Source organism: Centruroides vittatus, unplaced genomic scaffold (genome assembly GCF_030686945.1).
Source record: "Centruroides vittatus isolate TY-2023 unplaced genomic scaffold, ASM3068694v2 contig_357, whole genome shotgun sequence".
Taxonomy (NCBI): domain Eukaryota; kingdom Metazoa; phylum Arthropoda; class Arachnida; order Scorpiones; family Buthidae; genus Centruroides; species Centruroides vittatus.
In genome coordinates, this window is record NW_027122180.1 from 37,007 (window position 1) to 52,097 (window position 15,091).

Here is a 15,091-nt window from a genome sequence, read left to right on the forward strand (position 1 = left end):
GTGCCTACAAAAATGCATCGACCAAAATGGAGATTATGTAGAAAAATAGATAAATGTTCAAGCTTTAAAATTACATGAACATTATTGAAAATAAATGTTTCTTTGCATTTTTTTAAAAAATAGGAGACATTACTTTTGGGATTACCCTCATATATATGTGATTTGGATGTACCAAACTATTGTTCATGCTGTAATTTTGTACAATATAGTATTGTACCATGACGTTGGAATCCCTAATAAGAATCTGTATTAAAACACAAAATAAATTACTTGCAAAAGTATACCATCTTATTGTTATCATATCTTGTTATCATACCTTTGTGGTTAACTCTAATTTCATGTGAACATCACAAAAGTACTCAGTTTTTGTTAATTTCTGTTAATATTAAATTTAATACCAAAATACAGTATGTGATCATTATATTTTAGAGATCTGTTAAATTAAATATCTTGTAATACATTTAAAACATTTTTTAAACTCACATAGGTATTTCAATATGTCTCCATCCTGTATGGCGAGGATAAATGTCAGGAAATGGAACAGATGCACCGTAAATCCATTTATTTGATCTTCCACAATCAAAGTAAGGTCTATTCCATTTTACGGGACCAATCTGTTCAGATGCATCTAAAATTTAAAATTCTTATTATAAAACAATTAATTAAAACAATAACAGAAATTTTTAGATCATGCTTTACCAATATAAATAGGTTCTAGTTTTTCCAATCAAATTTTTGTTTAGAAAATTTCATTAAAAAAACTGAACATATTTATATTGGTAAATTTTAATAAATTTTTTATTTTTACATTCAAACCTGTACAAACTAAGAAGAAAAGAACTATAAATGATAAAATTTCTATAAATCTTACTGCATTTGGACTCATAACAATCTACTAAATGTACAATATAGTAAATATAACAATATCCAGCAACATAGCATTGGCTTTTATATCCCACAGCTTCCTACATATATCAAAATACTGTAGCATATTCAAACTATGTTGTTTGTGCTTATATATCAAATCCTACAAGATGTTTTACTTGTTAAGTGTATGGCCACAATAAAGAAACTTGTTGCCAAAAGACAAAGTAATAAATTTGTAAAGGATAGAACTATGTCCAAGGGTCTCATGTGGTCATGCAATCTACAATTTTGAAATATTTAAAATTTAAACAACACAGCTTGCTTTTGTGTTCACCTGGACCTAAAACAAGTTTTTGACTCAGTTCTTCCAAGCATTCTTTTCAAAATCTTGAATTCTAAATTTGATCTTGATCCAGCTTTCATTTAATGGCTGAATTAATTTGTTTTGTACTTTTCATGTAAAAGCTGGTGATCTTTCTTTTAGTGATTTTTTTCTTTTATTTGAAATATACAATTGGGTTCCTCTTTTAATGCACTTTTTTTTTTTTTTTTTGCATATATTAACAACATTCTAGGGTAAGGTGACCAGATGTCCCGGATTTGGGTTCTTAGTCCCACATTGAACACCGTCCCGGAAAGCGTCCAGCATTTGGTCATGTAACATTTTCAACATGTTCACAAGTAACTTGCATAACTTACAAACACGTTGACAACTTGCGGCAAGTTGTCAAGAGCACAAAGTTGTAGTTTTCTTTTACTACTAGTAGCCTGAGATGCCCCCTAGTGGGCGTTCTAGCAGCAACGGTGTCATTCCGTGGTGTAAATAATAAATTCATATTAATAATTCAATAATAAATTCCTATTGCAATAATAATATACTGAATTTATTATTAATTTAAATAATATCTAGGGGCATTCCTAGTGGCCGTTCTAGACATACTAGGTCATATATAATATATATATCATATATATATATATATATAGACAGATATACAAACAGTGCCATCAAGTTGTGAAAAAAAACAATTTTTTTTTCTATAAAGAGTTATTTTTAAGTTTATTTATGCATTTATGTATTTATATATTTTTCTACTAAATTGTTTATTAATGAATTAGTCATTATTATTATTATATATGTGTATGTTGAAGGTCCACACCATTTTTAGCTCCCACAACACAGAAGCATCCCACATTTCAACCTAACATATCTGGTCACTTTATTCTAGGGTCATTGTTTATACTGAAAACATTAAATAACAAGCCTATATCTTTACAAGTTGACCTAAATATCTTAGTTGGTTCCTAGAAAAAACTAAACCTTGTTATTAATAGACAAAACAGTCATTACGTTCTTTTCCTTGAGTCAAAACCTTCATACTGCAGACATTATTAACTAAATGTAAGAAAGACTTTCTTTCTAACATTTAGTTAATCTTTTATTTGAAGTAATCTTCAATTCTAATCAAACTTTTCATTTACATATTAAAAAAATTATTAAGGGGCTAGCAATTTGTCATGGCATGCTTTGTAGTTTTACAGGCAAATTTTTTCAAAGCTGTTTTTATACTATTTTTTTGTTAAGTTTCAGTCCTTGATCAATTACTGCATTCCAGTAATTCTTCTGCTGCTTCATATTTGTTAAACTTAGTAAACAACGAACTTAAGATTTTTTCACTTTTAATAAGCTTGATAATCTGCCTTATAGTAATTCTGCAAAGATGGCTCAAACTAGACTGGAGTTTTCTGATTTACACAATCTTATAGCATTTCTAGATGATGACTGATGTCTTATTTTTTCTAATATATTAATTGTAATGAATAAAATTATGTTGTAAGCTGATTCAAGCAAGCAATTGCTTCAATGAATTATCTAGATTAAAAAATCTAGAACATATTTATATTGGTAAATTTTAATGAATTTTTTATTTTTACATTCAAAGCTGTACAAACTAAGAAAAGAACTTTAAATGATAAAATTTCTAGAAATCTTAGTGCAGTTGGACTCATAACAGTCTACTAAATGTACTTTTGTTGTGTGTTTACTGTTTGATAAACCATAGGTTCATCAAACAGTAAACACACAACAAAGCTACTGCTGTGCATATATATGACCAAAAAGTGATCTGTATGGCTTTAGCAAAAACTGAAAGTTGTGGCTGCTTATTAATAAAGGTAAGAACTGAAACCAAAATTAAAACCTGAAATGCAAAGCAAAAAAATGTGATAAATGCAGGGTGTGACAGTGGAGTGAAGTGAAAAAGCAACTGCTCGGTTAGAACACAGAGTTAAATCTAACAATTAGGCTGTATATACTACATCTGTCAAAAGCAAAGGGAGACAAGGTACAAAGTACGAGAACGCAGTTGTATAAACAAAAGTCTATACATCCACTGGAATGTACCTAGTAGAGTGTCATGTTACTCTTAACAACACTTCCCCTCATTCCAGTGGGTTGATTGACTTCATATTTAAAAGTCTTAGTCCATTAGCATGCTTCGGATAGTGTAAGCCTTTTGTCAAAAGATCGGCAGGCATCCTATCCGTTGGAATAAATGTGATGTCTATTCTTCCTCGTTCAACGCATTCACGCACGAAATGATGTCTTATGTCTATGTGCTTACTTCGCGAGTGAAACATTGGATTTCGAGCAAGTAATAGTGCTCCTTGGTTATCGCAATAAATTGTCAATTTGGATTTATTGCCTTTTGAGAGCTCATCGAAAAGTTCTAGTAGGTGTAGAGCTTCTCTAGTAGTGTCTGATAATGCCATATATTCGGCCTCGGTACTCGATAAGGCAACTGTGCGTTGTTTTCTCAATTCCCATGATATTGGTCCACCAGCGAGCTTAAAAATGTATCCCGAGAAGGAACGGCGATCGTCTGTCGATGCTCCCCAGTCAGAGTCTGAGAATCCTGTGAGTGGCTCTCCGGTTGTCTCAAACGTCAGACCATGATTGGTCGTTCCTCTCAGATATCGAAGGATACGTTTCACTGCAGTCCAGTGTGTCTGGTCATGTTGGGTGTTATATTGGCTCAGTTTGCTTACTGCATGTGCAATGTCTGGCCTGGTGCAGATAGAAAGATAAAGAAGACAACCAATTAGTTTTTGATATGGAAATTGCTTCATTTCCTGAACTGATGGGTTTTCAGGTCTGTGAAGTTTGAAGCTTGGGTCAAGAGGAGTTGTGACTGGTTTCGATTTTTCCATCGAGAAACGTTCCAAGATTTCTTCGGTATATCTCTTTTGGAACATCTGAATTATCGTCTTCCCCTCCTTTTCTTGTTGGAAGAATTCGATGCCCAGGCAATAGTGAAGTTGTCCTAGATCCTTCATATCAAATTTGGACATGAGAGTCTTCTTTAGGTTGGCCTTTTCGATTTCGTCACGTGAGACAATTATGAGGTCATCGACATAGATGATGACGAAGGTCAAGTTGTTCTGTTCATTTCGAACATAAACGCAGGGGTCAAAGTTCAATGGTCTTAAACCCAGTTGTTTGAGTTCATCATCCAGTCGTTTATACCATAGGCGACTTGCTTGTCGTAGACCATAGAGGGCCTTGTTAAGTTGACAGACTTTGTTGCCTTCTTGGATAGACTGCAGCATCTGTTCTGCTTTGGTTCTAGTCTGTCCCGTTGAGTTTTTAATTATGTCTTCTAAAATTATTTCGATTTGGTCTGGAAGCTGCATGAAAATCTCCTTGTCTATGTTTCCATTAAGGAACGCTGTTTTCACGTCCAATTGGTCGATCAGTAAATGTTGTTCGGCAGCAATAGCCAGTACAGTTCGAATGGAGTTGATCCTTGCAACTGGTGCAAAAGTTTCTTGGAAGTCGATTCCAGGGCGTTGAGTGTAACCTTTTGCTACTAATCTCGCCTTTCGTCTTTCAAGAGTTCCATCTGCATTGTATTTGTTGCGAAAGACGACACGGCAACCTACAATGTCTCTGTCAGGAGGACGGTTGGCGATGTGCCATGTGTTGTTTTCGATGATGGAGATAAACTCACTTCTAATTGCATCTCTCCATTCTTGAGCATTCAAGCTTGAGAGGGCATCCTTGACGGAGATTTCGGTGTTAAATGCCATTTCCTGGATGACAGAAGCAAATTCACTTGTATCGCTCCTTTATAGGACATTTTCTCAGTTTAGTTCCTCATTCTGTAAATGTGGTCCTTCGGATTGGTATTGCAAAATCGAATTTGTCGTCGTCATGTTAAAACTTTTGCGAGGTCTACCTTTTAAGCCAGTTTTGAGTAGGCGTGGACGACCTGGACCCCTCCTTAATTCGCTATCCCTGGAGATTATATTTCCATCGTCGTCTTGTTGGATAGTGTGACGGATGTTCTCTTCCCCTTGTTGAATGGCTAGGAATGGAGGTTTAGTTAACTCAGTGATTACTTCATGGCGATGAGTTTTGTTTTCTTGTGATGAATATTCTCTTGAGATGAATTCCTCAAAGTTGTTAATCGAGGTTTTCAGTTCAAGGAACTTAACATCTCGAGTCGCAACTACCTTCTTCCGAGTTGGCACCCAAATTCGATAGGCTTTAGATTGTTCAGAATATCCAATGAATATGCCTTCTTCAGAGCGAGGATCAAATTTACCAATAGTGGGGTCCTTATTGAGTACAAATGCGGGACTACCAAAGGTTCGAAAGTGAGAAACTTTGCAATCCCTTCCATTCACAATTCTGTAGGGTGTATCATTGTCTAAGGCTCTAGAAGGACAGCGGTTCAGGATAAAGTTTGCAGTCATGGACAGCTTCGGCCCAAAAGGAGGCCTTGAGTCCTGATTGAATTAGCATGCATCGTGCCATCTCGACTAATGTTCGATTCTTTCTTTCAGCCACTCCGTTTTGTTGTGGAGTATGGGGGACGGTTAAGCGTCGCTTTATTCCACATTCTATCAAATATTCGTCAAATTCTTTGTTACAATATTCGGTTCCGTTGTCGGATTGAAGACATTTGATTTTCTTGCTGAACTGTGTCTCTAGAAGGTTCTTTACTTGTTTAAAGACATTCAGTATATCGCTTTTGTTGCGAAGGAAACGTACTTCACACCATCTAGATCGGTCATCTATGAAGACAGCAAAATATCTGGCACCTGACATAGATTGAATTCGAGTCGAACCGCAGATATCAGTGTGTACTATTTCAAGTATATTGGTAGTTCGTTGGTTGTCTGCTGAGGGAAATGGATTTTGCACCATTTTTGCTCTGAGGCATGTCTCACACGGGGATAAACGATCACCAGATGGGATTCAAATTCCAAGACGACACAATATCATCCGTAGGCTCTTTTGATTAAGATGACCTAGGCGTTCATGCCAATCCATTAGGATGGACTTAGGTTGAGCGATGGCAGCAACTGGATTCCATTTACGAATATGGTAGAGTTCGTTCACTCGGTCAGCAGTAGCAACAACGTTGTCGTTTTGGTCCATGATAAATGCAACTTGTTTGCGGAATGAAACTTCATAGCCTTTATCACAAATCTTACTTACAGACATGAGATTTGTTCGAAGGTCTGGAACCAGAAGAGTGTCGGATAAGTTAAATACTCGTCCCGTTGATTCGTCGTCAAGTGCTAGTTGCACTGAGCCTATTCCTTCGATTGGTGCAGTGTTTTCTTTGCTGGCTAGGTTCAACATTCGTCCGTCGGGTTTGATTTCTGTAAAATCATCTCTATTGGCACACATGTGGGAAGATGCACCACTGTCGAGACACCATTTATCCCTTTTGGTTGATCTTGAATCAGTTGTCTCGCCATGAAAGCATTCTTCGACGGCTTTACCTGCACGCTCACTACTTTTGGGTTTGTAACGGCAGTCAGAAGACCTGTGATTTCGACGACCGCAGTATTCGCATTTCGAACCACTTGTATTTGTTTTCTCAAATCTGAATGGAGTTTTGCCTTTTGGATTCCTACAACCATCTTTGTTCTTAAAATTCTTCTTCTTTTCAGCATACATGGCATTCAGTACTGCGCTGGTATTCTTGCCTTTTCGAGATTCGCGCTCCTCGAGGATCTTCACCTTAAGGGCATCTGGATTTGGCAGATTGTCGCGTGATTCGATTGCACAACGAAAGTTTTCGTAGGATGGCGGAAGGCTATATAACAACATTATAGCGAGAAGGTCGTTGTTGATGTTAACATTTAAATCTTGAAGCTTATCGACAGCATCAAAAAATTTGTTTAGGTGGTCTCTGGCGTCATCAGGCTCATCCATCTTATGTAGTATGAGCTGTTTGAGGAGTGTGGCCTTGCGCGCGGGACCTTTAGATTGGTAAATAGATTCCAATTTGTGCACTTGACTTCTCGATGCTTGTCATGGAATTTTATAAAAAAGGATTCATACCTTTGTTCTCTGTTAGTTCTCTGAGTTTCGTAGTGATTGGATTCGTGGAGCGTGAGAAATAGTCCAAACAAAATTCACTACTTGTTGCAGTTTTATCAATTACACTTCTTCCTTGGGAATTTTCTTTTATTCCTCTTCAGAAAGCTACTCCTGGGCCCATAACCTGTTGTGATAAATGCAGGGTGTGACAGTGGAGTGAAGTAAAAAAGCAACTGCTCGGTTAGAACACAGAGTTAAATCTAACAATTAGGCTGTATATACTACATCTGTCAAAAGCAAAGGGAGACAAGGTACAAAGTACGAGAACGCAGTTGTATAAACAAAAGTCTATACATCCGCTGGAATGTACCTAGTAGAGTGTCACGTTACTCTTAACAACAAAAAATGATGCTAAAAATGTAATATTGGAAGTGGAAACATTACTCAGTTTCATACGTAATTGATTGGATAGCAAACTACTAAATTGTATATTTAACACTATGCTGTAACCAATAAAGGAAATCTCAATAGAAGGAAGCATTTTTACATGAGTTACTGCCAGAATGTAGAAAAAATGTCCAGTCACTGGAAATATGAACATAACAATAGATTTACAAAAATGAGTACAGACAGCAATTTTTATCCTTCCAAAACAAAGATGCATTCACATAAATAAAGATGAATGGCAACACACATTTTTAGATATTTTAAATGCATTTAATAATTTATTTTTACTTTTAATAAAAAGATATTCTTGTAAAGTTATTAAAAATATTCTTATATATTCATTAGTTCATCTAAAAGAATATATATATGTTGAAAATTCTAATTAGAATTAAAATTTGTTTCCTTAAACAGTATTGAAAGTTGAATCTGATGATCCTTCAAATATATTTAAAGTACTAGTTTACAATACAGAATAAATGTTTGAAAATTAAACGTGATAACTATTTATTATAGAAATTTTTCAGTTAGAGTAATTATATTAATTACAGATAAAAGATTAATATTACCTGGTGGTCCATGCCATACAAAAGTTTCATTAGTTCCATTATTATGAGTAATTTGCACATGATAAGTAGTTTTTGTATCATGACGTTTTGTTGAATCAGGAAGCCAAGCAGAATACCATTCATTTATTTTATATTCTTCTCTGGTGTAATTAGCACTTATTGAGTCACTAGGTATAGCTCCAAGATCAACTGCTTCAATAGTATTTAAAGTAGATATTCTTTCCAAGTGAAAAGGATCATTGAAATCATCAGACCTTAATGTATAAAAAATAAACTAGATTATGTAAATTCACAAACAGAGAACAATATACAAATATTTATTATTTATTTATTTTCTAATAAAATATTAATTGATTAATGAATATACAAAAAAGGTACATAACTACTAAAATTAAATATTGTTATTAGGCTGCGATTTGAAAAAAATTGTAGACCTATAAATCACACTGTCCAGCAGTCAAATTAATGAAATTACTGGTAAGTTAAATTATCTAATTAATAAAATTAACAAAAGAAGTTGACATGCATATCATTAGTGGTAAATTATTTCTATTATTAATCATTTGATTAGTTTATCATTTTTAAATTAAAAGTAACTTGGGTAATCCAATTGACTTCTATTATGCCAATACTCATACAGATGATGATAATTAAACTCTGCTTTCGGATTTTATATAATATTCAAATTAAACTAAGTAAATTTTCATGATATATTTTTATTTTACGATATTATTTACAAAATTGATTTCTAGTTTAATAAAATTCTATACACTATTAGATCCAAATAAAACAAAACCTCAAAAACAATACAAAATATTAGTTAAAAAAGTATAGGAACATTAACAATTATAGACAGAACTATAACTTTTAATATTCTTAATACACACTTAATATTTTTTTTATAATAAATAATACATTACAGTAATTGTAAACAACATTAAACACGTACCTGAAAGCTCTAGGTGCAAAAAGAGGTAAGGTTTTATTGAAGAAGCCTTTATATGATGGTGTATAAGATACATTTGGAGAAAAATAAATTGCACTACTATTAATAAATCTGTTAGAAGCAACATCAGCAATTGTGGACAAGAAATAATACATAAAACCAGGTTCATCATCATCTGCAGCCTTCTGAAGAATGTAACTAAAAAAATTATATTTATGAATTAAAAAATATAAAAACAAATATTTTCTGACATTAAATTTCAAATTGATATTTTGATAATCTATTTATTCACAATTAAAAACTATATATAAGGATAATTTAAAAATAACCTTTAATTATATTTTAATAACAAATATATACAGTATAAATATAAACAAAAACATTGTTACTTTTTAATGTAATTCCTGCCACATTCAATACATGTGTGTCACCCCCTCACTAGTGCTTAGATTTCATGAGAAAAAAGTTTTTTGGTTGACTGCTTAGCCCAGTGGTTTCCAACCTTTTTGTACCTGCACCCCCCTTTAAAAAAAATTGTTGCGCCCCCTTAATTTTTCTAACAATCTAATTTCATAAATACTCAAAGCGCGCTCGGCTCCAAACGCAAAAGCGAGATGTTCTCGTTCCAGCAAGAGTATGGATGGATGTTTTAGCATTTGTACCCGAAAAATTCGCGGCGAGGATTGTGGATTACGTATACCTATTTTGCTGATTCATTTTTTGACACCTATTCGACTTTTTTGGTTTGTATTCGAAAATGGTATTTTGGAAACAGCTGCATGCCCCCCTTGCAACAGTCTCACGCCCCCTAGGGGGGCGCGCCCCACAGGTTGGAAACCACTGGCTTAGCCACTCAATCACTGCTGTTTTTACCTCATTATCTGTACTGGATTTTTTGCCACCAAGAGCCTTCTCAAGTGATCTAAAGATATAATCACTGTGTGAGGTCAGGTGAATGACTAGGTGGATGTGGAAGTCACTCCATACATAGATCCGAACTGTCATTTTTTGGACTGTCGTAAGAGATGTGTGTATCTGTGTGTTATCACATTGTAACAGTATATCAGAACTGAGCAAACCATAATATTTGAACCTTATTATAGATTTCAAATGATTCTGAAGCAAGTCAAATATGCAGTACTGTTCACTGATAATCTTCTGGGCATATAATGTTTCAGAATTGAACTCTTATGGTCCCAGAAACATGTGAGCATTACCTTACCAGCCAAAGGAGTTGTACAAAAATTTTTTGGTTTTGATGATGTGGAATATTACCAGTTCTTGCTTGTTAACTTAGTCCCTGACTGAAAGAAATGAACCCATGATTCAATAAGAGTAACTTCACTATTCAAAATCCAAACAACTACATGCTGCTCCTCTTTGGAGCATATCTAGCATACCTGTAGAGATGCCACCTTCTTTAATCAGCAGACCTGATGTATCTGTTGGTGCCAAATCTGCACACTTGAAGACACAACATCTCAAAATTATAGCTGTCCCAATAAGATGTAAAATTTTTTATGATCATATTAAAGTTACTTTTTAATTCACCCACATATATATATATATATATGTATGTATATATAAATAATAATAAAAATAATGAATAAAAATTGGAAAAATATGATATATTACAATAAATTAGTAATAAACAACTATGAGCCCACTGGCCTTATTGTTATGATTACATGTTCATCACATATCTTTCCAATTTTCATTCAACAGCCCTGAAGAGGGTTGTTAAATAAGTTGAAATACATTCCAGGACATTATGAGTTAATGAATAAAAATCAGAAAAGTGTGTGGTGAATCTGTAAACAACAACAAGGCCAATGAGCTCATAGTTATTTATTACTAATTAATAGATAATAACAGATTAGAAGCTTATATAAAACAATTACAATAAGTTGTAAATTAATATTTTGCAAAAATAATTATTTAGATAGGAGCCAAACTTTGGTAATATAATTTCAAAATTGTGTTACAATAAAGAGACTTATTTAATACTTTTATTTATTTTAACACTTCTCCCACACCGGGTTGTATAAACAAAAAAATTAAATACCTTCTAAAACCGATAACCGGTGCGAACTATTTTTCGAAATGGCGAACGTTTTCACTGCCCCTCCTGGGCTCTTCCTCAGGCCAATTCTGGATTTGATAATCGAACAGCATAATTTATTTATTTTAATTTTATAAGAGTTGATTAACATAATAAGGTCTCTTATCACAACATTCTGTGAACTGCAGCAATGGAAACACATGGCAACCATTTAATAGCCATGAATATCTAGTATTTAGGTGGAAAGTCTAAATTCATTGTGTTGCATCATTGCGTAGCAGTCAAGTTTAAGCATAAACTTGTCTTCATTTTGTATAAAGCAGCAGTGAAAAAATTTTTAGCATGGAAAGCTTGTACGCTTATCAAAATTTACATATATTTGTAAACTGTTTATGGCAATGTTGTATGAATGTGAATAATGTTTGGAAGTAGATTCAATGTACAAAAAAACAGTAATAGAACTAAGATGAATGTTTCTGACCAGGGAAACACATTTCAGTAAACATAAGAATAAAGCTCAAACTGATCAAACTGATCAAACTGATGGACTTATTTGAGGAAATTGCTCTTTAATTATGCACTAGTTTTAGAATCAATGCAACACAGTGTTCAGTTTTTGAATTACAGAAAATCCGGACCAGATGAGTAACAGTATAATTAACAGATGCTATGGAAGCATAGTGAGGGTGAAAGTTTTCAAGAACTCCATGTCATCACCAGAGATGAGTAATAGATTATTTATTATGACCCAGAGAACAAGACAGCAGCATCTACAGACTATAAAAAAGGGGAGGCACAAGCTATAAAAAAAAAAGGCATCATACATTATGCAAGAAGCTTCAAACTGTGATTTGACATCAGATCAGTATTCTCAAAAAGTGGCAGGCACTGGTTGCAATCAAGGCCAAGTTTTGGTCAACATATGACAAAGTTGCATGGGACAATGGACAAATATTGTTCATTATTTGCAGTATAAGCTAGAAGTCATGTATTTTCTATTGTTTGTCGATTATGGAATTTGGGGCCCCTGGAGATTAGAAAAAAAGTAACACAGACAAAAAGGAGGCATGTGTCACTAGTGCCCCAATGTTTGGGCACCCCTGGAACAAGAGACAATCAATCCAATATAGCCATTGTTATTTCTCTGTCCATTACGAAACTTCAAAACTGTTCCATCTGCTCATAAAGTCATGCCAGAGATCTTCTTTACTGGAAAAGGAGTTGTTTACATTGTTGATTGATTCTCTCTTTGTATGTCACAAAGAGAGAATCAATCAATTTGGTGAAATAGTCCACTTTGAAAACTTCAAGTACTCAAGAAAGAGTTTCAGACAAATTATATACAATATAATTAATAACTTTCAGTATTTTTCTTTATAGAAATTTTACTGTTTTACACATGCATACATAAAACATGTGATTTAAGTACAGTGAAGAATCTCAAATATTTATTGTTCTTAATATAACATGATATCCAATACAAAAATGCTTTTTTAGAGTGAAAAGCAGTTTTCTAAAAAGTTTTCAATTTTCACTCCAAAAAAAGTTATTCAAACTAAATTTATACTTGAGGAACTTTTTTAATAAGCATTTTATAATGTTTTACTTCCAAAAACTCTAAACACATCTGATATGATCACATAAAATAATTATGGCCTTTAATTGACAAATGACAAAACATGAAACTGGCAATTATATCCATGTAGTAGATCTAATAATTATAATTAAATTACTAAATAACCAAAAAATTGCATGGACAACTGTTAATGACAGATTTTTCAGACTGACTTCCATTTGTGTCATATTATTTTGCCAACTTAACCAACTCAATCTGACAAATATCAATGATTTTGGAATATTTTCATTCCAAAACATATATATCCAAGTATATCCTGATATAATAAGTCCATCTCTTCAATAATTTCATTAATTTCATTTATAATTTCCAAATTGTATTGCTGATAACTTTTCACAAAACATTTTTTACATCTGTTAATGATGCAATTATATTTTCATTTTCATTTTAAACTGTACAGGCATTTCATCCATGTTTTACATCAGATTTTTAAATTTAATTTTAACATATACACATGTTATATAAATTAAAGAATTAAAAATATGTGTATTTTATCTATAAAATCACCATGATTTATAATAGGCGTGAGATTTATGAATAGGCTAATGTTAAATGAATTACATTAACACTATAAGTATACAATGCTGTATTTTTTATTACACATATTTTTAATTGTTTTGTTTTAATTTTATTGATTTAACAGTTACTACTTTAGGGTGCGACTATGCAGACGGGAGCGAGCGATAATATGCGGCGAGAAGAGACGAGACGCGATAAATACCAAACCCTGCTCAGACATGTGAAATTCGCTCTCGCCAGCGAGATTTCTCGCTTCTCGCTTGTGCATGTTTTCCTTTGCGAGAATTACATTGCTCGCTACTAAATTCGTATCTGCATAGTCGCACCCTAAAACACAAATTTTTAATTTATCATTTTATGCATTCTAACGTTTATATTTTAAATTTTTATTTCATCAAGTCGCACACCTGTTTTTTTTTTCAAACTTCAATTTAAGTTTAATTATTAAACGTTAAAAGTATAGAGTGATGAAATAGAATAGTAAAAGAATGCCTTTTCAAATCTGTTCCGTGTTAATGAAAATAAACACTGAGCGCGATTCATCGTTCGCGACCCCACCTCGAAAACACTCACCTGTAAAAGAAAGCACGCGATATTGCCATGTTATGAATGTGGAGAAGGTTCGTTCTATTGGGAAAAACTGGATCTATACCCAATTGTTTCGTATTGGGTACGTGGGTTACTGTTTTATTTGGCAAAAACATATCATTGATGTCTACAATTTTACAATTATCTTCCGTCACTTTTCTCATCCTGTTTGTGACTTCGTCGAACTTATCCCGTACTTGCCAATTAAACTGTCCCATCACCACTACGACGGGGATTAACAACACTACAAATAATCTTGGAGGTTCCATTGATGACAAAAACACGAAAAAAAGAAAGAATGACTGCACTAAAGTTAAAGCATTAGTCCGATCTCGAACAAACCTGGAATATAAAAGGTGCGGCACGAGAACGACCTCACCTTTGTTCGTCGCTGATTGGTTATTCCCGACAGGTGCACGGTTTTCGTCTATTAACATTTAAACCGTTTCAAATCTGAATCGAATCGCTCTTGCTAAGTTTTATGGCATTGTTTTATTTACTCGAATAGCTATTATACTAAACATTCATTTATATAATGAAAGTTTTGTGTTGTAAACATATATATATATATATTTGTTTTAGCTTCGTATTGATATTTGATTATATAGATTATCGTGATAAATACATTACGATCTTCATTGTTTTATTCATATGATTCATTCAAATGCAATATTTTATGTTTTTAGAAGTCGTACAAGGAACAAATCTACACAAAAGCATGGAAATCCAGAATAAAAACTAAATCAATCATTATTTATTCTTATCTAATAACAGCAGAACAAAATATGTAAATTACTGTAAAATATATTTAATCGAAAATGTTATTCAAAATTAGAAGTTGTGGCCTAACTCTAGACAAAACAAAGATTAAAAACAAAAAAAAACAAGAGAGAGAGAGAAAATTAGTATTAATTGAAAATATACTAAAAATAATTGTTTGTTTTTTGTAGACGTGTTCCTTCCATGAATGTCATAAATTTATCAATAATATTGCAGCGTAAAAATAAAAAATGCTTATCAACTTATAATTTTTTTTAAAAAAATAAATTGGAAAAAGGCTAGTAAGGCTACGACGCACAATTTCTTTTGTCAGTTGTTTTCTTGCTACAGAAAAATTACCATT

At 33.1% G+C, this 15,091-nt stretch overlaps 1 protein-coding gene across 1 annotated transcript in view; it reads right to left on the reverse strand.

Annotated features, from left to right (window-relative positions):
* Nucleotides 1-14,364, reverse strand: part of LOC136974801 (uncharacterized) — a 30,255-nt gene extending 15,891 nt beyond the window's left edge. The window contains exons 1-4 of the mRNA XM_067269743.1: nt 13,954-14,364; nt 9,167-9,361; nt 8,218-8,471; nt 484-628 (exon numbers count right to left, since the gene is read on the reverse strand). Of these exons, the coding sequence (XP_067125844.1) occupies nt 484-628; nt 8,218-8,471; nt 9,167-9,361; nt 13,954-14,237 (878 nt within the window). The 5' untranslated portion in view covers nt 14,238-14,364. The remainder of the gene's footprint in view (nt 1-483; nt 629-8,217; nt 8,472-9,166; nt 9,362-13,953) is intronic.
* Between the last annotated feature and the right edge of the window lie 727 nt (nt 14,365-15,091).